The sequence below is a fragment of the Acomys russatus genome, chromosome 2 (assembly GCF_903995435.1).
Source record: "Acomys russatus chromosome 2, mAcoRus1.1, whole genome shotgun sequence".
Lineage (NCBI taxonomy): Eukaryota > Metazoa > Chordata > Mammalia > Rodentia > Muridae > Acomys > Acomys russatus.
Window position 1 is genome coordinate 68,586,806 of NC_067138.1, and position 25,863 is coordinate 68,612,668.

The window sequence follows — 25,863 nt, forward strand, 5'->3', positions numbered from 1 at the left end:
AGGAGACAATCTATGCAAATCCTGGAGGCTAGGTTTCATTTTATTATCCAATGGATATGTAGGGTTTCAAGGCGTGCGGCCTCATTTACATGCCACCATCATGAACCGCCCAAAGCGGTTCTCAAGAGATTGGAAGGTAGCAATAGGGAGTAGAAGGGCTGTCTCCTCTCCTTCCTGGGGGACTAGTGATGAAAGTTCCATAAGTGGTCACACTATGAAGTCGGGAGCAGCTGAAGACAGCACATAGTCTCATGAGCTGCTTTGAAGGAGAAACATGCCCCCATTGCTTTGGGCATTTGGGAACTTGGTCCCCAGTGGGAGGAACTGTTTGGGGAAATTTAAGTGGTGTAGCCTTCTTTAAGAAGTATGCCACTGAGGGCGGGCACTGAGAAAAGCCCTGCCTTCTTCCAGTTGCTCTCTCTGTTTTATGTTTGGGCTTGAGATGTGAGCTCTGAGCTTCCTGAGCCATCATGCCTGCTACTTGTTGCTGAGGCTCTGCTCTGCCATCGCATGAGGACTCTTCTTCCTCTGTAACTGGAAGCCAACATAAACTTTCTTCTTTCAGTTGTCCTTGGTCATGGCGTTTTGACCAGCACCAGAAAAGTAAGCAACAGACTGCCTATCTGACAGTTTTTTCATGTACCCCAGACATGGTCTTTTACCACCTATTAAAAGGAAAGAGAAAAGAGTTCTGCTTAACTTTTGGGCTCTAGCCACACCTTAATTATTGTACAAAAGATGATGATTTTCAAGTAGTTATTGGCTAAGTGGTCTCTTTCACTCTAAAACATTTCTTAATAGTCAACTCCATTTAAATTCACCCATGGGGAGTGAAGCCAATCAAAACTGCCACTGCCTGTGCATGGACACTACACAAGTAAACCCAAGTGATGCAATGGCAAAAACGTAATACTGGAAAAGAAAAGACATTCACAATGAAATGCGCAACCTGCTATTGGAGCCAGCTGCTGCAACACAGTGGTGCTTTTATCAATGCGGGCAATGGGTTTGGTATGTGGGTAGGTGTGGTTGTGAGTCTGTCTGAAAAGGATGAAGGGATGGGTACTTGTGTCGCTGAGACTTACTAGTCAGGGGACTCCATTCTTTCCTATAAGTGTTTTTTGTGAGAGACCAAGCAACGTGTTTTACATAAAGGAATCTGCTCATATAAGCCTAAGTCTGAATCAGAGGCTAAGGGATGTTAAAGTCATTTTTCTCAGGTCCTGGGAGCTTGTGGTGAGAAGTCAAGACTCAAACTGTCCCATGGCACTCCAAATCCAAGCTTACAACCCCTGGGCAAGAGCAATTCCCACTTTAGTCAAAATCAACACAGTAAAGACATCTCTGCATCTTTTCTCTCACTGGGGGATAAATGGCCTGAGTATTAGGAGTCTCAGCTTGACAGGGCTGAGTCTCTCCTACCTGACCTAAATTAAGAAAGAGCTCCACGAGGGCTCCTCTGTCCACACCTCAAAAAGCACTCTGTTGGATCCATGTGGTCTGGGGGTTTTGTTTCTGTTTGAATGTTTCTTTGGAATAAAAATATTTGAATGGAGATGGGCAACAAGGTCTGCACAGAGCTTCTGTTTTAGAGGTGTTTTCTCTTTTGACCTGAGCCTGGGGCTTTGGGCTGGGGCGGCACAGCAGGGCATCTGCAGGATGTCTTTCCTGGCCACCACTCAAAGAGCTGGGACAACCCAGGGACTGGCCAAACAATCAGGACTGTCATGAAACTTCCCTCAGATTCTTCTTCAAAGAAGCCTTCACAGGGATGCCACTGGGGCCTGAGGACACTTGAGGTAGCCTTAATTCCCTTCCATGGAACCAGGATTTGTAGCTCGGTCACCTGTGGCCAGACAAGAAGAGACTGTCTCTTCTGTCCTCTGACCAGCAGGACCAGCTGGAACGCCTTCCCTTCCCTGCCACCCAGGTCGCCACAGGAAAATAAAATGCCAAAACTTAGTTCTCGGAGATGATTCTCAGGAAAGGTGCCTTTAATGGTCAACAGAGCACCTTAAAATGAATCACTGAAGAAGGGGGCACTGTGTCCAGAGAGAACAGACAATCTGTGCATTTGATCCAATCCCATTTCTGAGTTTTCCACTGGGAAGATCTAGAAGTTGGTCATTTTATCCTGCAATTTTATTTATAAAATAAGTAATACCCTAAATAGTCTTGAAAATCAAATTGGCCAACTTACCCTACAGGCAAAGGTGGAGAGAAATTAACACAGAGAGAATGTAATTTGCCCAATATCACCCAAGTAGTAAATGCCAGACTGCAAATCTGAGACAACAAAGCTAGTGAATAAAAGTGAATGCTCACACACCAGCATGTGCACATGCATGTGCACACAGACACACAATACTATTTTAAAAACCTAAATATAACCATTAATGCCACACTGTTACTAAGAAAGTGAACATTATTGTAATATATTTAAGAGCTACAAAACACGCAAGCAATTCAGTTTTGAATGTCACGTGCCAAAGCGCCAGGCCAGAGACTACCAGTTTTGTTAAAATGAGGTCAAATTCAGAAAGGCCTTTCTCTTGGGAACTTTCTACCTGCATAACCACAATGTTTAGAGCCAGTCCCAGCAAGCCACACAAATATATGTTGGTGTCCAGAACAAAGAAAATGACAGAAAGTATGTGGATGGAATTGAGGTGCAGAAAACAGAGCACCCATTTGTAAACTGGGTCCTGGTTGGGTTATGAGCCAACTCAGAAGGGAAGGACTGAAGTAAAGAATTTCGGTCCCTTCATTTGAAAGATGAAGGAGGTAAATGGAGGGGTTTCTAAAGACCCTCTAAGCTCTGAAATTCCAAATAGGGACAGATACTGTCTTTTTAAAAATTAATTCTTCATATCATTTTTATGTAGTAGAACAAAGCAAAAAACAGAAACTCAGAAAGTATGTGCATGAAAAAGGAACCATATATACCTGGTCTCCTGAGTGCACTTGGGTTCATGTGTCGGGTACCATCATCCCAAACAGTTAGTGTCTGTTTTCACTGCTACAAGTTTATTACTTCCCTACCTATAGGATTTGGTGTTCATTTTTACTTGAGGAAACTTGTTAGCATTTCCTATCACTTACCCTGAAGCCCAAACTTCATAATATGTGTCGAAGGTTTTTCCCATCTGGTCAACATTCCCTCCAGCACATCTGTTGCGTGCAAATTATACCTGACTGATTTTAGTTTCTCAAAAGTGATAACCATTGCTCCACACTGTCCCCTATCCCCACCAGACCCCCCCCCCCCCCCCCCCCCCCCCGCCCCATGTCTCCACACTACAGGGCACAACCCTATGGCAAACTCCTCCCCTGCATCTTTCAAGAATCCACTCAAGAGGGCTGGAGAGATAGTTCAGTCACTGAGGTGTGTGATGGACAAACATAAAGACGTGAGCTTGGGGCACTGGCATTCATGTAAAAAGCCCAGTGTTGTGTCACACAAGTGTGGTCTCAGGGCTGAAGAAGTGAGTCTCGGAAGAACATTGGGCTTGCTGGCCAGCAAGTCTGCTAGTCATAAGCGCTGGTCTTAGTATGAAACCCTGTCTCAAAACGTAAGGTGAGAAAGCAATTGAGGGGGACACATACTGTCAAATTGTGGCCTGTGTGTATGCACACGTGCATGTGAATGGACACACACACACACATACACACACACTCTACTCAATACTGTCTCTTCTGGGATGTTTGCTGTCCCTTCACTGAGGGTCTCTGCCCCTATCCCTTTCAACACAAGGAGCCAACTGCTTTATAGCACTTTCTTGGCCTCTTCTCCCACAGAAGCTCAGCAAAGGAGTGTCCCGGTTGGTCTATTTATCCTTTGGCATATTACTAACACACATCAGGTTCACTGAATTAAACTGAAAGAACTAAAGTCAGCACCCTGGGGTAGAAGTTTAGGGTCTCCATGCACAGCTGATTGTCATATATTAACAGATGAGCTTTAATATAAAATGGGGGGGGGTTAACTTTCCCTAATAGTTGGTCCAAACAACACTCAAGAGTAGTGATGAGTGTTGGCTCTGGCACAAAGTACATGGACAATAATGGGTAATTTATCCTTATTGCTGACCACTGGTCATTGAAATGTCAAATTAGGAGTTTTTTTGTTTTTTTTTTTTTTTTGTTTTTGTTTTTTTTTTTTTAAGTATCCTTCTTTGCCAAGACAGATGATCCCTGCACTTATTTTACTTTATGTGCCTCCCAGGGCTCCGATGTCAATGCCAACACACCTTCCCCAGGATTCCTTTCCTTTCTGGATTCAAGTTCTCCTCTTTGCTGATTGTCCTCAGTAGAAGCATCACCACAAATAACAGAGTGGGAAAGGAAAGGACTCACATCCTAAGACAGCCTGTGGTCAAATAAGGAAGAACTCCTCCACTGCCTGAGTCACTGGGGGAACTGACCCAAGGGATTCTTGGTAAAATGTCAGGCAAATGGAAGCCTGAGCTGGGGAGGGGCTCTGTCGCTTCCCACTGGGACAAGAGATAGGGCATCAACTATACCTTGAACAAAACTTTCCCTCAGTGAGAAGTAGCTGGTTTGTGGATGCTGAAATTACAGGAAAAGGGGGGATGGCGTGTGAATCCTGAGGGTCATTAGAAGCAAGAGAAAGAAAAGGCACACAACTTTAAGGCTTTCTGTGCTCCTGGAAACAAGGCAAAGATGGGGTTAGGTAGTGTCAGGGAAAAGTATCAAGTCAAAGCCCACTGGCCTGTAGACTCTCCTAGAAGACACAGGGTGGTTTTATTCTTGACAAGTAGCACAAGGAGGTAAAGAAAAAAAAAACACATGAAAATCAAAATTAAAAAACAAGCAAACAAACAAAAATACATGGGCCGTGAAACTCAAGTCATGAGTTGTATTGAACTCCGCTTCCTACACTTACCACCTGTGTGGCTCTGGACAAGCTACCTTGAGCCCCTAGACTTCTATTTTCACCACCTGGAAAATAAAATAGCAAACCGACTATGCTACCCATGTTCTGTAGGGTTGTTATTCCTGAACACGCACCTCTAAAGCCGCCTGAGTGCTAGGTAAGCAGGCAATTTGAAATAAAATTCTTATTGTGATCCAGAACTCATTAAAAACATCTATCTGCAATCTCATGCTTCACAATTGATGCTGCCACTGTAAAACTCCAAGATGCTTTTTCTTGATTTGTTTTTTTAAGTTGAATGCTTACTCGAACATGAACATTATGCAGGTCTGAATGCCATAGACCATTCTCACACAGCAAAACCAAAGGCTTTTCCACACAAGTGATAATTCAGAGCCAACCCGGAATAAATCAAAATAAATGAATTTGTTATTAACTAAGCACTCACAGTAGCCAGTCATTTTCTAAGTTGTTCATATTCTAGCTAGAGGTCATGGACTAATAGCCAGTTGTGGTGGGGCATGCCTTCAGTTTAAGCACTCAAGAGGATGAGGCAGAAGAATCATGAAATCACGGCTGTCCTGGGCTACATGGTGAGACTCTGTCTCAATAAAAAGTTGGTTATTTTTTTTAAAAATCACAGAAAATAATAGAACAGTGGGCAAGTGTGCCTCCCATATACCTAACTAAATTGATACAATAGTGAACTCACTGTGGATCTCTGCTCTTCCATCTTGAAGGCTCAGGAAGTTGCATTTGTCACCATATTCATTCATTCATTCATTCATTCATTCATCCACTCATTCATTCAATGGCTACTTGTTACCTGCTCTGAACCAGACAGCTGTGAAAGACTACATAGACATAAGAGACAACAGAGCATTCAGTCCTCCTGGCCCTCACCAACCTCAAGATCAAAGTTTTCAGATATCAAAAGCAGTTTATACAAAAGCCAAAGTCAAAATTTTAAAAATCCAGATTATCAGTCAGTTAATTTGTAATGAGATGAGCTTCAGGCCAATGACAGCTCATGTTGTCACAGGATGAACCCATGCTTTCCAAAGAAGCAGACCCAACAAGGAATAGACCCACTTCCCACAAGAGAGTGAATAGCACAAGAGACGAGCATCACTGTGACAAAGACCTGACTATTCTGGGTTGTGAAATTTCCTATTGTGAGCTTTCTACATGCATATCATACTCATTCCCTCACTCTTACTACTTTCCTAATTAAAAAAAAAAAAGGTTATTCATTTATTGAACTCTATTTCCTAAATTAGAATCATATTTCTATCTTGCTTTACCCAGTTTTTTCACTTATCATTCTGACTAGAGTTTTCAACGTTCTAAAATTTCCATTTCATGGCCACATAATTATTATTATCCATTCCTGAGAAAGGTAACTGCATTTGTGTAGGCTGATAGTTCAAGGCTTGAGTGACACTACTCCTGTTGTACACACATCTGAAATGTGTGTCATGGGCAGTAGCAGTGTTGCTTATGCCAGAGGAAAAACTACCCGATGAGGCACAGATGTCAACTTCACATGAATCCTCAAGCATAATACATGATGTGGGCATGTTGGATTGTATACAAAGGCCAGGCTGAAAGCATGAACTTGGTGGGCCCATGGACCAAAATCTGCAATTATTTACTGCTCTGTGAACTAGGCAGCACCTCACCTTGTAATGGAAGACACACATGTATGTCCATCAACACTTAGATGGCCAGAAAACAAATGTCTGAGGCAATATTGAAGCAAAACATCTCAGGCTATCCATGTCATCTGATACATAGATAGTATCCATGGTAAACTGAGATGTGTTTTCTTTTAAATCAGGCAAAGCTGTCTGGTAGCACAGAGGTGCTCAAAGGCTTAGCTGGGAATTAAACAAGAAGGAAGTTGTTCTTGTACTCATTGGGATTTGGGTGGAATTAGACATCTTGTGTCTGAGGTGATGGTGTCTCCAGGGAGAACACTTTCTGAGCATTCTATTGGTTAGGGATTTGGGTGGGTTGTTGAATCTGTGTCCTAAATCTTATTCTCACAGGCCAACAGGTCACAATCAACACAGCTATAGAGCATCATGATGCATTTTCTCTGACCCAAAAGGATAAGGTGAAAGCTCTTTCAGGGATGCTAACTTATTTAAGAGTAATTAAGGTTCTATCTCCTTTCAGGAACTAAAATGAGCAAAAGTTATAGAGTTTCAGAGATGTCTCATAATCCCAGGATATTTACTCCACTAGGTTTTCCAGACAGCATAGAGGACCACACGACATTCCCACTCAACCTCTGTAGAAAAGATGAAATAAAGTTTGTCTGTGTATTGCTAGAGATCTAATCTGGAGTCTTATACCCACTAGAAAAACAGTTTAGCTCTTGACACCAAACGAAACCCTCAGTGTCAGCAATAGGTTATATCTAATTAGCATGTTGGCCAAAGGGGCCCCATGAAAACCCCCAGATAAGCCAGGCTATTGCTAATGTTAGTGGTTGCTTTCCACAAATGGACAATAAATCCCTATTGCTGAAGACAACATCTACAGAACTCATTGAACAGGGAGAAGTTGAGATGGTGCCTATCTAGAGCCTTCATCCCTACTAACTAGTGTTTATGGTATTGAAAAATACTCTGCACACTACAAGAGGAAAGAGATAAACACCAACCCAGCTACAAGCCTTTCAATCTACAATGATGACAAACATGCTGGTGCAATGGTGGCACAAAAGTTGTGGAAATAACCAATCACTAGTTGGTTGGATTTAAGACCCACTCCAGGAGATGGAACTTATGCCCAACACTGCTCAGGTAGCCAAGAAACCTAGACTAAATAGGCCATGGACCTAGTGGAAAACTAAATACCACTGTTCTTCTAAAGGAGTACAGCAATAAAATGACTCCTAATGACAATCTGTTGTATTCATAGATCAGTGGCTGGTTCATCCATCATGAGAGAGGCTTCCTCCTTCAGTAGAGGGGAACAAATACAGAGCTGCACAACTGGACAATGTACACAGAATGAGAGACCTCAGAACATTCAGTCCTAAATTGAACATCTCCATTAAATCCTGCCTCTCAGGCCTTAGGGAACTTTGTAGAAGAGAAGGTGGAAAAAATTGTAAGAGCCAAGGAGAATGAAAGACAGCAAAGAAACAAAGTCTTCTAGATACAATACGTACATATGAACTTACAGAGACTGTGGCAGCAGGCACAGGACATGCACAGGTCTAAGCCAGATGGGGTCCTGGTGCTGAGAGAAGTGGACACAAAAGCCATCTCTTACCCAGAATCTATCTCCAATTGACAACACCTCACAAAGGAAAATTTATTTTTCTCTAACAGAGTCTCACTGGGTATACAAACCACACTTAAGGGCAGGCCCTGTGTCTAGGAGTAGATGGCCAACACAAAATGAACCCAGTGGTATTTTTGGAGGGATTTTGTCTCATAATTCTTTGTGTGAGCATTTTTTAACCTTATAGGTCTTTCAGTTATATACTATGCTTTCTCAATTTGTGTTTGTATGGGATTTCTGTATGTGCAAGTATGTGTACATCTGCACCTGTATGTATTTCTAATGCTGTTTCTTCTATGGTCTTTTTTTGTTGTTGTTTGCTTGATTTGTCGTATTCTGTTTTTGTTTTTTAGTTGCCTCTTTATTTTCTAATGAGAGAGTGAAAGAAAGGGTGTGGATTTGGTGGGTTGGGGAGGTGGAGAGGATCTGGGAGGAACTAGGGGAAGAGAAAACATGACCAGAATATACTGTATGAAAAATACCTTTTCAATGAAAAAAGAAAGGACAATCTACCACCCAACTATATATCCAGCCACTAAAAAAGTTATGCTTTGTTTTTCTTACAGGAGTTTGTTGGTGGTATTGTTTTGTTTGTGTGTGTGTCCTTTAAGATTAAAAAATGTAATCAAATGTTAACCTCAATAGTCTATGAAGAATGTGTGATTCAATTAGGTAATTAAACAAATTCTCACTAAGTAAACTTTTTAGGTACTCTATACTCCAAAAGAAATGTAATGTTCCTTATGTGGAACTATCCCCATGCCAGTACCTAGAACTTACTAGGCTGTCTTTAGCTGTTTTCTGAGTATTTAAATGTAGACACATATTCATACTGATCACTACCATGATTGTCTTAACCTAGGAAAACTTATGCTTTCAACATAAAGATAAAAGTTATTTAAGTTTAAAACTGGGTATAGTAATTAATGCCTCTAAGTCCAACACCGGGAGGCTGAGGCAGGAGGCCACAAGATAAGGCCAGTTCAAGGTTAGCCTCTCCCAAAAAAATGCTGAGTGCGAGAAATTGCTTTCTTTAGGGATGAGCTCCCTAATTGGTTATATACTACTAAGAGGTCAACCTTGAAATGATATATGTACATGTAACATTAAAGGGATTGAGCAGTTTGTATTAGTATATTTAGGCTTTGATAGAAAGATAGGTTGGGTAGATAGATAGATAGATAGATAGATAGATAGATAGATAGATAGATAGATACATAGATAGATAGATAGATAGACAGACAGATTATAAGTAGGTAGGTAGATAGATGATAGATAGATATTCTCATAATTCTGCATATATACCTGGTGAGTATTCACACTCTTGTTTCCACTATCATAAATTAGTGTGGCTATAAGACCACATTAATAATTGCTAAAGGAAGCAGCAGTCAAGACAGAACTCACCAAGCACAATGACCACAGTCTTCAGAAGGCTCATCATGGTATCCCGATTCCTCCTGGGTCCAGAACTATGCCGGGACATTCTCATAGTCCTCTGGCGAACATAGCCAAAGATGTGAGCATAGAGAACCACCATGACCACAAAGGTCACCAGGTTGAAAATGGCCCAGAAGACTAAGTAGGAGTCACTGTAAAGGGGGGCCATGTTGGAACAATGATCAATATCACAGATGCAGTTCCAGCCCACACTGGGTATGGCCCCCATCACAATGGCCATAGTCCAGATGACTACAATCACCACCACCACGCGCCTGTTGCTCATCCGTGTATGAAGCTGCATGCGGAAAACCGTGATGTGCCTCTCAATGGCGATTGCCAGCAGGTTGGCCACAGAGGCTGTCAGGCTGGTGTCGATGAGGCCCTGCCGGAGGAGCCACGTGCTAACAGTCAGTCTCCTAGTGTTAGGTCCTGTGTTGAACATCAAGTAGAAGTAGGCCAATCCAGCAAAGAAGTCTGCAGCAGCCAGGTTGGCCATCAAGTAATAAATAGGGAAGTGGAAGCGGCGGTTGACGTAGATCGCCACCATGACCAGGAGGTTGGCCAACATGATGAACACGCAGACAGTGATGCCCAGTCCCATCACCAGCTTGCTCACTGTGTTCCATTCTGTGGCGAGATATTTCCCACTGTGGTTATAGAAGAAGGCGATAGACTCGTTGTAGAAGCACTGTGGTTCGTTCATGGCTGTGACCTGAGGAAGAAGATGAATGAATGAATGAATGAATGAATGAATGAATGAATGAGAGAAACCCCAGATCCAAATGTAAAGACGGACAAGCAACGCAAGACTCCTATAACATTTGGAAAGTAAAAATTAAAATAAAAGCAAAAATATCTGAAAACTCTGACCCAGAATAATGCCCAAAATCCATAGTGGTTGCCTAACACTAGATTAAAGATGATGAGACAGATAAATGACAAGGTCTCTGCTTGGTGGTCTGTGTCATTGAAGTGTACAAGAAAAACCACATGGCACATAAATATATATATTATATATAATATAACATATATATTATATATATTCCTTAAAATACTCAATATAGCCAAAAATCTTTCAAAACTTTGCAACTGGAGTATTTATCCTACCGAAATGGACTCTGCCCTGTTATTTAGTTAACAGAGATAGTCTCTAGATATGGTATCATTGGCCGATTCATCTGCATTTCTCGCCTCACAGTGTTTTCGACCCGTGACAGAAATTTCATAACTCAAGCTCCCAGAAGGACCATCAAGCCCACATTTTCAAAGGTCATACTATGCATCAAAGATTCTTTAGCCAAAGCCAGCATGTACTGTTCACATTCCTGTGGTTAGCACACCCCGCCCCCAGGACTCCTCACCCCCAAGAATAGCATCTATCTTCCAGTCTGAGACTCTTTAGAACTTCCTTTCCCCGTGGAAGGCTTAATGTAAGTAGCGGTACCAGACACTGCTCCACAGGAAGCAAAACACACTCAGCTTAGACAATGCATATGGCTTCCAGTGTAGAGGGGGGACACTGCTTTCTTTATGTGCTTACTTACCCTTTTTTCTTTTTATCAAAAAACAGTGAGGGTATATTTGCATACTATTAATACTCACACTTCAGTCCAGGAAGTTTTGAGGTGTTTTAAAATACGACACAGGTAGTCAATAAGTAGTAAAGCAAAGTTAGAAAATAAAAAAATAACGAAGAATACAATTGGGGGAATTACGTATCAAGTAGAAAAAGGAAAAAAACAAAACAAAACAAAAAACCCAAAAACCCTCTCTCTTCCTGAGACCTTTGGTTCATTGGAGACTTCTAGAATTAGAAACCATTCCCTGAAGACATTTCACATTCTTCTTCCTCTTCTCTGGTAGTGATTCTTAAGTCACTAAGCAAATGTGATACTGCTGTCGGGAACTTTTGTTTGTGTTTGTGGACTAGGGGCTGGACATAGGGCTTTTAAAAAACACAATCATGCCTACCTTAATCAATATTTGCCTGCTAAATACCCACAAGTTGTACACAAGTATTTAGTAAACAGTAAGTAGTTTTTAAAACAGCAGTGTGACATGCCTGAGTGATAGGTCTCTTGAGTTATGAAGACACCTACAGTTGCTTGCCTGTCTGAGTTCCAACTCACACTTCTGCGATGCAGGTGTTGCTATCTCTTGGCTGTTCTTTATGAAGATAATGAGATCACACTCCAGGAGAAGAATGAGGACCTTGTCTTACATCCCTTGGCATTTTCTCTATGGTCCACAGTGTCTCCTTCACTAGAAATCAGAGAGGCTGGCCAGCAGTGTTCCACTCCACCCCAAATCATGCCCCAATGCTAGGTAATTCCTTGACTTTTCTTGCTGTCATATCCTTGACCTCCTCCTCTCTAGTGACCTTTCCCATTACATACCAGTTGCCCACACCCATGGCCACACACACACACACACACACACACACACACAGACACACACACACACATCTTTTTCAACCATCCAGAACTGCCTGCTTTTGGAAATATTTGAGTCACTCTAATTGCTCATCATAATTTCTCACTTTTCAATTATTCTCATATGATGCTCATTATATCTGTCCTTGGAAGGTATCCATTTTTTGACCCTTCTATCTTTCCCACTAGAATGTCCTCCCTGTTTTCCATTTTCTCCATCTCAAGTTCCATAGTAATTGATTCAGTCCCTATACTGTGAGCTCAGAAACATAGACTCTTCTAGAAGACATTAAGGTGACACGTCCACCTGAATTCAGAATTTTCTGATCTTATTAGCAATGGCTACTGTATTAATTAATTCTCCTATTGCTGTGACAAAATATCAGAGAGAAGTAACTTAAGGATAGAAGGGCTCACAGTTGGTTCACAGCATGAGGGTACAGTCCACTCTGCTGGGGAAGTCCTGCCAACAGAGTGTAAAGCATCTGGTCAACTGAGTCTACACCCAGGACTCAGGGAGTGAAGGATGCTGGCCTCCGTTGGCTTTTTCCTCTGTATGCACTCCAAGACTCCAGCTGTGGAATGTTAGCCCCCACAGTTAGGGTGAGCCTTTCTACCTAAATTAACCCAACCTCGAAGCCCCTCCCAGACACGCCCAGGGGTTGTGAACATCAGGTGCAAAGGGGTTGTGAGCAGAGCATCTTTAAGAAGCTCAAATCTAGGATCATCTCTTCATTTCAAATCTCTTAACAAAATTATTTCTGAAAAATCCCTTCTGCCCACTGAGGTCACATATTCAGAGGTCCTGGGGGACAAGTATAGATGTCTTTGGAAGCCACGACTGTGCCTACCAGACAGAACACAATGAAAAATAATCTAGATGTAAGCTTCAGCATCACACGAGAGGGTCAGAGATAACAAGAAGGAAATGGAGGCACAGATTAAAATAAACACCTAGTCATTCTGCAGATCTGAGGAGGACTTGGGTGGAGCTGGAGAGGCAGAACCCCCACTCGAGGAGAAGAAGCTGTGTAAGAAGACACATTCATTGCCGATTTGTGCTTACACAAATTATAAAACAACATTATCACAAAATATTCCTAGAGCTTCATGAGATTTTGGAACCTCAAGGTTAAAGAAAGGTTCTAGAAGCATAAAGGAAAAATAAAGACAAAGAAAGCTCAGCAAATGTTTAAAGTGAAGAGAACAGAATAACAACCCCCAGTGTTTCTGGTGTGAGGTCCTTTAGGACAGTACTTCTCAACATGTGAGGTGCAAGCCCTCTTACGGTCAACGGACCCTTTCTCAGGGGTTGCATATCGGATATGTACATTGCAATTTATAACAGTAGCAAAATTACAGCTGTGAAGTAGCAATGAAAATGATTTTATGGTGGTTGGGGGGGTTCACCATAACATGAGGAACTGTATTAAGGGGTCTCAGCAGTAGGAAGGTTGAGAACCACTGCTTCAGGACAAAGCCCAAGGCATGGGAAACCCTCTGTACAGAGAAAGCCTTCGGGTGCCTTGAATTCCATAGCCAGAGATGGCCTCACAGGAATCTCCCCACAGGCTCATGTGCATACACACCTGGTCTTCAGCCGTGGAGCTATTTTGGAAGGTCAGGGAATCTTTTGGTCATGAGACCTAGATGGCTCATATAGGGCTGTAGGGTGGGGCCAGGAGTTAAAGGCCAGGTTGACCTGAGCTCTCTGCTTCTCTGTGTGACTGCCACAGAATGCTCCTCCTGCATGCCTTTCCAGCATGATCGCCTGTGACTTCTGAACTGTGAGCCTGAGTAAGCCCTTCCTCCATTAAGCTGTTTCTGCTAGGAGGACTGCCATGATGATGAAAAAAACAAAAAAACTAATAAGCACACACATGCGTGCACATGCATGTACACACACACACACACACACACACACACACACACAGCCAAAAATCACTGGTGGGTGGTGGTGGTAGTGGTTGTGCATGTCTGTAAACCCAGCACTCAGAAGGCAAAGGTAGGCAGAACTCTTGAGTTTGAGGCCAGACTGGTCTAAAGAGTTCCAGAACAGCCAAGGCTACACAGAGAAACCCTGTCTCAAATCACCACCCTCCAAAGTCACTGGTGGAAAGCATAAAAACTCATAAGCTATACTATTGTTTTCACATGGACAAAATATTAACTATAAAAATGATTCTTGAAACCAATTACACATACTATAATTTAATAATATTGGCACAAACCTATCAATCTACCAAGAAGAACTTGAGAGATGGGAGAGTAGAATATAAATTTTTAAAAAATAGTCTGTTTATTTTCTTTTATTGTTCAGATAATAATCATATAAGGGGGAGAACAGAAGAGGAGAAAGAAGAAGGAGTCAAAAAATATTAAACACACTATTTAAACTGTGGAACTCTGCAAAAGTTGTTCGAATGTGCACAGACACACACAATCTATTGGAATAATTACTAAATTAAGATCCTTTTCCACACTGCTGAAGGAGATATCTGAGCACTTGGTATCCAGCTGGTTGTACTAAAGAAAAGGGCAAACTAGAGAAGACTAAAATTTCTCCAGTGTATCTACCTAGATCAGAAGTGGTTTCTTTTGGACTTTAAGAAAAGAAACTAATATTTACTTGTAGACTCGTAGGGAATATATATATATATATTCAGACACAATTCAGGCAATGGTTTTACATGAAAGATAGTATGCTAAATCTAAATCACTACAGCTCCAAATCCTTGCAGAGCAAGAAGCTATCAAATCTTGCCCTGGTTAGGGAATAAATATGAAGATGATATAAAATTATGTTTAAATGAAATGTCCCTTGGTGGCAGAAAGTCTGCATGCGCGCCCTGTCCTCCTGCACTTGCCATTGCATCTCAGAAGCATTGAGTGGGACCTCACTGGCCACTCTGCAAAGCATGTGTTCACCTTGGAAATTCCTTATCCTAGCTGTGATCTTCGAAGTCGCACCAGCCCACCACGCCTGAGCTCTACAGGGTGATTATGAGATGCCTTTGTCCTCCACCAACTCACCTGCACCGTCCCAGGCATTTATGGAATTCCAGTCATGGATGCAACTCCACACTGCGCCTTCAAAGGGCACCAAAACAAAACACCAGAGTTCCTGTGGGAGCCACTCCCCATCCATTTGACCAAGCTCTTTAATCTCCCACAAGGCAATTACACACTCATTAGCAAAAAGGAAAAACAAACACCTGGCATAAAGCTCACAATACTAATTAGACCTATGTGGCTTAGAATGGAATCCGATAAGAATGTAAATTATATACCCCACTGGCATGCTTTACGAGGCATTTTAATCTATGCTGGATACAGAAGGCGCAATAGGATAGAAATGAAGCCAGCTTGCTTTCCAGTTCTGTGCACGCATATGTACATGCATATAAAATCTGTGTGTGCCAGAGTACCCGCATGTGTGGGGGGGGGGGCGTGTACCAGAGGGGCAACCTTGGGTGTTGTCTCTCTAGAGATATCCACTTTGGCTCTTGAGACAGGATCTCCCACCGGCCTGGATTCAGCCAAATATGCTAGGCCAGCTGGCCAGTGAGCTCCCAGGAGCCAGGTGTCTCCTCCTCCTCAGGATCTCAAGGTCTCATTTCTACTAAAGCAATGGCATGTGTGAGCACATGTGCCTTCCTGAGTCTACTGTCCACCACCGAACACAGTGATCAGTAAGGTGCATGACGGCTCCTCATCCCAGTCTTCTCATTTTAAACAGAGTCACAAGAAAGCTCTAAGACCTTTCCATTTCTAGTTGTTAAATTTTAAAGAATCAAACCATCTCCACACATCTCACAATAAGGACAGAAAAGAGGCAAGGTGGAATTTATTCAATCTTACTAAGTTTATTTCCAGAAAAATAAGCCTCATCCTTCCCAGAGCCTCAAGTGAAAAACAATGAGATGGGATGATTTCTCATTAGAGTTAGAGATGACAAAACAATACTGACACAAACGGAAAGATGGCTTGCCCCTGGAGTCATCAGAATGGTGAAGACAACACAGCAATTAAACATCGTAAAGGTTACTTAGAATATTTCAACTGTGCAGGCTAATGTGAGGTTTACATGGGTGCTGAGAACCTGTGGGAAGCAGCAAATTGTGAGTCTTTCTATCTCGTGACAGCCCTTGCCCACCAGGCTGAGGAAAGGGGTACATCGTCACATGGCAGATTCCTGTAGAATGCTGGGATGTCTTTAAGAGGAGGGATGACAAGAGCCCCTGGAAATACCAGAGATGTGCAGGATTAAATACAGTAACTAGTCTTTTAGCTGCTTCTTTGAGCCACTCAAGAACTGCAAACCAAGCTACTGGGCTACACCCAAAGCAAATTATCATGGTCGTTGATGACCAGATCTTAAGTGCTCCTCAGAAGCAGAAACGGCTTATGTCTGAGGCAGTAAGTTTGAACTAAAACCCATTAATCCTGCTAGAAGTCCTGACAATATCCATATTAATAAAATAACAGATCAGAAAAAAAGTATCAGTTCACACACAGTGCCGGTAACAAGGAGAGTGGCTCCACATTGGGAAAAACAGAGGAATACAGGATTACCCAAACAGGAACGGTGGCCTGGTACTCAGGAGGCTGGGACAGAATGTGCAAGTTCAAAGTCAGCACCAAAATGCATGAAAAGCCACTGGAGCTGGCCAGAGAGACTGAAACACACATATGGCAACTTCATAGGGTGGCCCAATCTACCCATTGACTGAGAATGGTGTAACTATTCATACATTTAAAAGTACTAACCTATGCCATAGACAGAAATTCACTCAGGCTATATAAACCACTGTCATACACAGAACCCTGTTTGGGATAATATGATGATTATATATACATATGCATATATATATTGTTATTTATATATAATTGTTTTGTATATTTTATTTACATATAGTTGTTATATATTAAATATAGCAATATCTGAAAATTTTAGACAAAAATGTATTTGTAACTTCTGAATAGTGGGAAGATTTTCCCAAATGAGAGCAAAACATTGACCAAATTTAATTAATCAAAAAAATAAAAAATTCAGTCCTGTAAAAGACCTTATAATGAACGGTAAAAAACAAAACAAAACAAAAAACCTTGTAGGAAATTTGGCAATTTGCATATAGAAGATTCTCTTTATAGTGAAGAGTAAAGAATCTTACTAATCAAAAAAGAGGAAAACTAAACAACCCAAAAGAGAAAAAGAAATTAAAAAAAAAAAAAAGAGGAAGAACAAAGATATGAGCAGGCAATCTCCAGAAGAGAAAACCACAACAGCACTGGAATCCGAGGAGGCAGGCACGCAGGAAGGCCCAGCTGATTTCCATCACAGGCAAAGTTAACAAGTCTGAAAATGCCGTATGATGCTGAAGAGTGAAAGCTCAGCCTCACAGTTGTGAACAGCGGTTTCACAAAAAGGGCTCAAATTCACAGATTCAGAATTGCGAGTGCCTCTGCCCTCCTGAGTCCTGGGAGCAAAGGATGTGCCACCAGAGTCAGCCCAAAGTCACCCTGTTTTAAGACTGGGAATCAGTCACTTATTTCTGTGGCATCTGCTGTGCTGAGACTTAAAACCCACGGGGAATGGCCCTCGTGGACATCAGACAGTCACCAAAACTCAGTGACAATAGGACAGATAGGTGAGATCTACATAGTCAGTGTGCGTGAAGCATTCTGCAGCGTATTCTACTTAGAGGGCAGTAATAACACATAGCAAATTGTTCCGTTTCAGTTTTAAAACAGCAGCAAATGCTTATTTCTCTTTCTTTTACCATCTTCTCCTGCTTTCTCTTGCCATTCAGTTAGTGTGAAACTGCTCTGTGAAACTGCTTTTGCTATGACTAGACTAAGAATTATAATAAAATATTCAATACAAAGCAGCTTTTCCTATTTTATATATCAAAAAAAGTTGTACCAACTTTAAGAAAAAAATCGGACTAAAAGTTCTTATAAGAATTCTGGCCGGGCGGTGGTGACGCACGCCTTTAATCCCAGCACTCAGGGAGGCAGAGCCAGGCGGATCTCTGTGAGTTCGATGGCAGCCTAGTCTACAGATTGATTCCAGGACAGCCAGGGGTACACACAGAGAAGCCCTGTCTCAAAACAAAACAAAACAAAAACAAAAAGAATTCTGGCCAAGCATGGTGGCACACACCTTTAATCCCAGCACTGTAGAGACAGAGGCAAGCAGATCATGAGTTCGAGGCCAGCCTGGCTGGTCTACAAAACGAGTCCAGGACAGCCAAGGCTACACAGAGAAACCCTGTCTCAAAACAAACAAACAAACAAACAAAAGAATTCTGTGGCTGATGAGATGAATCAACAGACAGAAGGATCTGCTGGCTGCCTGAGTTCAGTTCCCAGGTCCTACCTAGTAGATGGAGATGACAGATGACAGACTTTTAGCAAGTTGTTCTCTGACCCCAACATATGTGCCATGGCATGTGCATGCATAAATGCACACTTGGACACATACACGCACATGCAGACACACACAGATGGGGAGCACACAAAATGAATGAATGAATGAGTAAATGAGTGAATGAACAAACAAAGTGACTTTTTTTTCAGTTGTTTTTGAGACAAAGTCTCACTGTGTAGCCCTGGATGACCTTAAATTCTTTATGTAGACCCATCAGTCTAGCCTTGAACTCACAGAGATCAGCCTGCCTCTGTCTCTCTGTCTTCTGAGTGCTGGAATTAAAGACATGTGTCACCACTGAGCCCAAAGCGTAATTTATTTATTTTTTCTAAACCTGATTAAGCCAAGTATTTTGGATTCCATCTGTTCTGCCAGCACACGAGAGGATGAGAAAAGTAAATTACCAAAAGCTTAAAGTTATGCCAGGCTGTGGTGTGAGATTCTGTCTTATAAAATAGCTGTTTTTAAATTCGGATTAAATGTATACTATCTGCTGACCCTCACCCTTATGTAAGCGACACTCCCTTCCATTGCCTGCTTTATCTTTTTTTTTCCATTGCCAGGGGACAAATTCCTACATGCAGGCTCAGTGGTGCCTGAGGGCGGGCTCCAAGCTACTCTTGAAAGCGTGATGTCACCCAGTGAGTCCCTCACTCTGGACATGTCTCACGGAGGAGGTCGCATCACCTGACCGCTGTGGCATCTTTACATAACCCAGCACATCCCTTCAAGCTAGCCCTGAACCAGCACCACTGATCCACTGAGCTGCAATTCTCTTGGGTCCACCCCTCTATTCCTTTGGCTACTTGATTGCCTTACCAAGCACAGCTAAGGCAGTGCCACATAAAGTTCTGGAGCACAGTACTCAAGAGTTGGGGCTCAGGCGTGAATCTAGAGAAAAATCTCCCATCTGGACTCTGGACCTGAACCTAGACTCCAAACCCTCCCTTTCCTGGCTGGCGCAGGCAGGTGTTTGGAGATCACTCTCTGAACACTCTGTTCATGAAGCAGGCAGCCTCTTATTCATTGGAACAACCATGCACCCACCCTAGCTGCCCGATCTCAGGCCTCTGCTACAGGTTCAATGCATCTTTGAAAGATGCTCCATGGCCGACTTAGGCTTCAGACTTGGATCTGCACCACAGTCCTATCTCATGCCAAGGAGCACGTAAAAGAAAAAAAAAAATAATAATACTTTCCCCTTCTTGACAGACCTCAGCTTGCCCACACCTGCGATTTATGGCCTGAAGAAGTTTAACGTCAGGCAGTGCTTAAGTGACACTCTGCAGCTACAGTGTGGCAGGGTCATCATCACCCAGCAAATGCAGGCTGATTTCTCTAATGACAGTCTCGTTGCAGCAACGTTCAGAGCTCAAAAGACAGCAACTCATGAGCCCTATGATTATGGTAAAAATAGGACATTGTGCCACCTTGACATAAATGCTGACTCTGCAACACTCGGCTGAGGATCAGGAGACCTTGGAGTGTAAAAGTGACACAAATCAGGGTGGGTAGAGAAGAGAAGGCCACGTGCTTTTCAAGAGTAAATAAGAAGGTTCATTAACCATTAGCGATAGAACCAATTAAAGGGACATATAAGAAAGATAAATAAACACCGTAAGTATCTTCTGTGGTTTATTCTAGGCTACCCCCCCCCCCCGCCCCATGTGATTTTATCCTCGGAAAGAAAAACTGAAAATGTACTCTCAGATTCCAAAATAAGATATCCTCTCAGACTTTCTGAGTTTATAAACACAGAAGAAGGCCTAAACGGATTTAAACAGCAATCTAAGGGGAAACTTAACTTCTAATTGAAACACGAATCAAGCCGGAGTAAGTCAGAAGTCTCCGTGTTTACCTCTACATGCATTTATTCCTGGCAGCGCACGAGGGTTTTTCATCGTGTGTTCGTCTAACTTGGCTTTCCTCTGATGGCTCTTCTGGCGTAGGACAAATGCACACCACATACGCAAACCGTATGGGGTAACCACTTTCTCCATGTAAAGAACTCTCCCAACCACCATGGGGGCAATGGTGAGAACAAACATCTGCCTGGTACCTATTAAGGACTCCACAAAGCACTCGGCAGATGTCCTCCCACTTAGACTTCCAAGCATGGCACACATTGTTTTAATTCTACGTAATGAAAAAAAAAAAATCAAGCTGAAAGGAAAAGCTGCACTGAAAGGCCTCTTGGCTGTGGTACACAATAGCTCCAACTTGCAAAATCTATATGGCTCTAAGCCCATGCACTCTCTCTTTCGCAATGCTGTGTATGTAGAACCAGACCACACTACGCCTTCACTGTGTGGCACAGGGAACATCACGCTGCAATCAATGGCTGATACTGCAATAGTATTTCACACAACTATTAATTATTCATGCTTTAGCTTAATGAAAATTGTGCATGCCCCATTGGCAATCAGATTTCAAGGGCAGCTATTTCCTTAACTTCCTTCCATGGGAGACTATAGAGTGTGTCTCACGTTTGTAGTCTTTATTGGTGAAAAAAAAAAAAATCTGTGTGTAATTTCCATCTTCTTCAGAGAGTGAAGAGGAAAAATGAAACGGCCATTTTAGCCTGTATGTATTCATGGGATGGATCAATACAGAGGAGCAAGTGGATCTGTCCAGTGGTCTTCCAAGACAACAAAGCACCAACTGTGAAGACTTTTCAAAGAAGTAATTAGGAAAATCTATGGATTAACTGAGTGCAATATGAAGCCAGCAGTTGCTTTCAGTGATAACGGGATAGTGGTTACACAAATTATTTCTGGCAGATGAGTAGGTGAGATATGAGGACAGAAAGAAGAAAGCTGGTGGCTTCAAGTGTTTCATCCTCCTGCGAGCAAAGCAAGGAGGCAAAACACTGGCAACTCTACATAGTTGTGCAAGGAGTTTATGTTCACTCTTGTGAATGTTTGAAAACCTCCTTAACACAGGATTATAAAACACCATACACACGCGCGCGCGCACACACACGCACGCAAGCACGCATGCACACACAAGAAGGAAGAAAGAAGGGAGGGAGGGAGAGTTTCCAATCTCAGAGTTCCATATCCAGTGTTTTAATGCAGAACTCGGTTGCTTTCATCCAACTCAAAATAAAAGCTCCTAAGACATCTGCTTCTAAAATACAAAGGATTTTCAACAGCTAGTTCAAAACATCACATGAGGACTGGGGGAACAATCTGCTAAGACATGGAAAATCAACAGAAATCTACACCTTTAATAAAAACAACCAAAACAACTTAAAGGGATCAAAATCTCTTCATGCCACAACTGGAAGCACAGATGTCATCTCACGTTTGCCAAGACAGAAGGGAACAGCACCCCTAACACTGAAGGAAAAGGTCACACCCTCACTGGAACACCAAGGACCAGGGACAGGAGACAAGCACCTTGTAAGCTCTCAGATGCCCATTGGAGCCTCTGTCCCAAGTGCTGGGCTTGAGAGAAGCCAAAGGGCACACTCGGATGAGCTGCTGACCCTTCCATTAACACTGTGAACAGCTTAGATCCAAATTTCACCATTTGACTCCCTGGAATCCCATCAACCACGATGAAATAAATGTTTAGCAGCGTTCTAGAAACAGGAAACAGCAGCTACCCCGCCCGACCCCTCTCAGCATCCACAGGACTGAAACACATTACCAAACCCAGTGGTTCCTGCCTACAACTACATCCTTGGGTTCCCTTGGATACAGAAGCTTTTTTTTTTTTTTTTTTTTTTTTAAATCAACTCTGGACTAGAGTAGCTATAAACCAGATGAGGTGACTTCCTGTGGCTGTTAGTTCCAACCACCTTAGATGGGACTCACCTTAGCTATGTCAGGACTGGGTGCTGGCCCAGCACAAGAAAACAACCCTGCATCTTGGAATCCGAGCAGTAGCAAAGCAGAGAACACACACTTGTCTGACTTCAAAGCACAAGGCCGACCCCAGGCTGACTAAACAGAGATCCCAGCAGGAGCGACAAAGAGCGCTTTCTTCTTGATTGTTCTTTGAAACAATCACAGGCTATTTGTTCATATTAATTAGTTTATGTCTGGTGTTAGGCAGCCTTCGCTAGAAAAATGTTCTTTGTTATCAGATGAATGGATAAACAAACAAAAATACCACAGCCTTTTCTTTTTCTTCCAATTGTTGTCTTTGCCTTGGAAAGCAATTTTCAGGCCTTTCCCACTTGAATATGAGTTTATCTTCACCGGGGTCAGTTAGCTCACTTTTCAGAAGAATATACGTTCCTGGCTGGATAATGTCAGGGTAAGGTGATTGCACTATGAGAGCTACTCATTATGTTCCACCTAAAAAGATGCTACCTCTATATAATTTGGCCCTTCTCTGCACCAGAAGACAATGGCTAATAGGAGAGAAGACATCAGTACGGGGTGAGATGCTCAGGCAAGCCCACCTTGAAGGAACCCCTGCCTGCGCAAAGCTGAAAGGAAGGGCTGGCCTATATAATCAGAAGGCTCATCATAACCTGGAGTCAGGGCACCCAAAGGTCTGGTATCTCTCCTGAAAAAAACAGCCCTAGCTTGTTCTGCGAACTAATGATCACAGCTTGCAACTGACTCTTCCCAAATGGCTCAGTTTCCAAATATCAGAGACTATTACTGTTACCAGCATGGGGTGAGAACTTGCCCCAGAGCATTGTCAAGTCAGGGTTTAAACCTAGGTCTAGGACCCCCCAAAGCCTGGGCAATGACCATTAAACTACACAGGATGGGTGCGCACGCATGCGTGTGTGTGACTATAAATTGAACCCAGAGCCTTCCATATGCTAGGCAAGCATTCGACCACCACAGGCTTTGTTGATCTCATCGTTCAATTCCCTCTGATAGCTTTCAAGGTCCTGCAAAAATCCATGACTTTATAGCAGACCCATTCTAATGCTCGTGGCTTGCCCATTTATTTCTACAGTGGAAACACAACAGCATAGCTGAATTCAACCTGCTCACCAAATGCCGGGTTTTGTTTTGTTTTTAAAGAGACTTAGTTTTATCTTGAAGTGTGTGTATATGTTTATGCACACCACAACACACACACAGAGAAAGAAAAAGGGAGAGAGAGGGAGGAAGGGAGGGAAGGATGAAGAGAGAGAGAGAGAGAGAGAGAGAGAGAGAGAGAGAGAGAGAGAGAGATGCCCGCTGAAGCCACGGGAGCACTGGATCCTCTGGAGCTGGAGTCACAGACCTGTGAGCCGCCCAATGTGGGTGATGAGATTCAAACTCAGGTTTTGCAAGAGCAATACACACACTCTGGACCACTGAGTTCTCCACGTGGCCTTTCACAGAATTCTTCACAGGCCAACAAGCAGACTGTGTGTCTGGTAGTAGAGCCTCTGAGGACAGCCCCGTGTCCCCCAGCACTGTGCTCACTCTAAACTGATCTGATGTTGTGGTGTTCTCACCATGGCCCTCCCGGCACATGCTCTTTCCTCTGCCCTGTCAAAACAGTTCCTTGTCTGGTGGTCTTCCTGAGAGAGGCCCAAGTGCTGCTTCCCAGGACAGCCATACTTCCTGTGTCACGGTCATTTTTACTTGTCACTTTCTTATCTGGGTATCTTCGACTATCTTTCAGAACTCTAACAAGGCAATGACCTTATGTAGCTTATTTATTCTTGCATGTAGAGGCCTGTCCTCTAGCTGAGCAGTAACAAGGGTGCGTGCCAGCAAACATGGACAATATACACCAGCCCTTGTTCTGAGCTGAATGCATAATTGTGCATGACATTTTTCAAACAATGCCAGAAGGCTGGCCTCTCTACTGTCCTGCTTATTTCGCAAGCACGACGTGGACACACTGAGAGAGGGAACACGTTCCCTCAGGTTCAGCACTGAGTGTCAGAGCCAGGACCTGCACTCAAGCAGTGTGACTCCACAGCCCACGCACATGCTTCCGAAAAACAGTGTTTCCTGACATTTTTATTTATTTATTTTTCAATAATGATCCTCAAGAAGAAAGTTTTAATTAAATTTAAATTCTCCCTAATGAAAGAAGTCAAAGGCTGCAGAATATGATTCTTAAGGGTAGGGTTAAGCTTTGGTGGGATTTATCGCCTCCCTAGATCCAATTTGGACCCTCTGGGGGGCAATAGGATTCTATTGAAAATGTATTGCTGGTTGGTTTTTTCCCTCCGCGGCTCTGTTTTTGAGCCATATGTTTGTCCTTAAAAACACATGGTCTTGTTTTATAGTTTTAATGATCTCTTCCTGTGAGGGGTATTCTATGTCTTGCTTTCTCCCCCCTTTATAAGGTGTCACATTGGTATGCTCATGTTTTAACTTCTATGAGACATTTTAATCACATCCATGTACCTGACTTCATTAATACCCAACCACTATTGAATAATCAAGAAGTTTTGAACGTCTTCATGTGACTCTTTTTACACTCTTCCTTGGTCTCATGTGTTTAGACACCAGTGTGGCTGCAACAGTCTCTGGCTTTAATTATATGGCCTAGTCGGTTTGCCACCCCTCCCCCGCCCTTAAGTAGCTGTACCAATTTAAACCCCACAGAAAGTGTTCAAGGGTATCTATTTTCCTAGATGCTTATATTAAGTAGGATCCTGTTCTACTTTAGACAGTGCTGATCATTTTTGACAAAATGAGTCACCTAAAAGCATTTCTATTACTCACCAACCCAGAGTTTACATAACAGGGAAGACAGTAGGGAAACCAGTGTTCTTGGAAATGCTGAGAAACGACAGTAACGGAGGCTGAGATGCCCAGTCAGGGAAGCCTGTGCTAGGGTCTAACTCACTTCACACACAAAAAAAGGCTAAGAACAGTCCTTCTCAGGAACAGCTTCCATGGGCTTTGAACTGGTAATCTAAAGTAACACAAACTAAATCTCTTGACACATTCTCTAAGTCCCCAAGGTACCAAAAACCTGCCAAGGTTAGAGAAGCCAAACACTCAAGTAGATCAGGTGTTGAAACAGTGATGGAGCAGCCAACAAAAGGGCATGATGGAGAAGACACTAAGCATCAAACATCCCAGAAAACACTCCTGAAAGGTTTAAAGAACAGCAAGGACTTAATTCATGGTGGCCTCTCCCCACCCCGCCCCCGTCCCCAGCCAAGGTAATTTATATCAGTTCTCACCCTTCCTAATGCTGTGACTCTTTAACAAAGTTCTTCGGGTTGTGGTGACCCTCAACCATAAAATTATTTTCATTGCTACTTCAAAATGTAAATTTGCTGCTGTCATAAATTGTAATGTAAATATCTGATTTGTAGATGGTCTTAGTCAACCCTGTGACAGCACCATTTGACTCCCCCCAGGGGTTGCAACCCGCAGGCTGAGAACCGCTGATCTATAGGAAAGGAGGAATGACCTTTTCTTCTTTCT

At 42.7% G+C, this 25,863-nt stretch overlaps 1 protein-coding gene across 5 annotated transcripts in view; it reads right to left on the reverse strand.

Moving 5' to 3' along the window:
• Positions 1–25,863, reverse strand: part of Lpar1 (lysophosphatidic acid receptor 1) — a 112,860-nt gene that overhangs the window by 38,520 nt on the left and 48,477 nt on the right. For 4 of the 5 annotated variants that reach the window (XM_051162435.1, XM_051162427.1, XM_051162441.1 and 1 more), the window contains exon 3: positions 9,605–10,352. In XM_051162435.1, the coding sequence (XP_051018392.1) occupies positions 9,605–10,352 (748 nt within the window). Of the gene's footprint in view, positions 1–9,604; positions 10,353–22,326; positions 22,506–25,863 lie in introns of those variants that run through there. The other variant, XM_051162450.1, reaches the window with a different exon arrangement.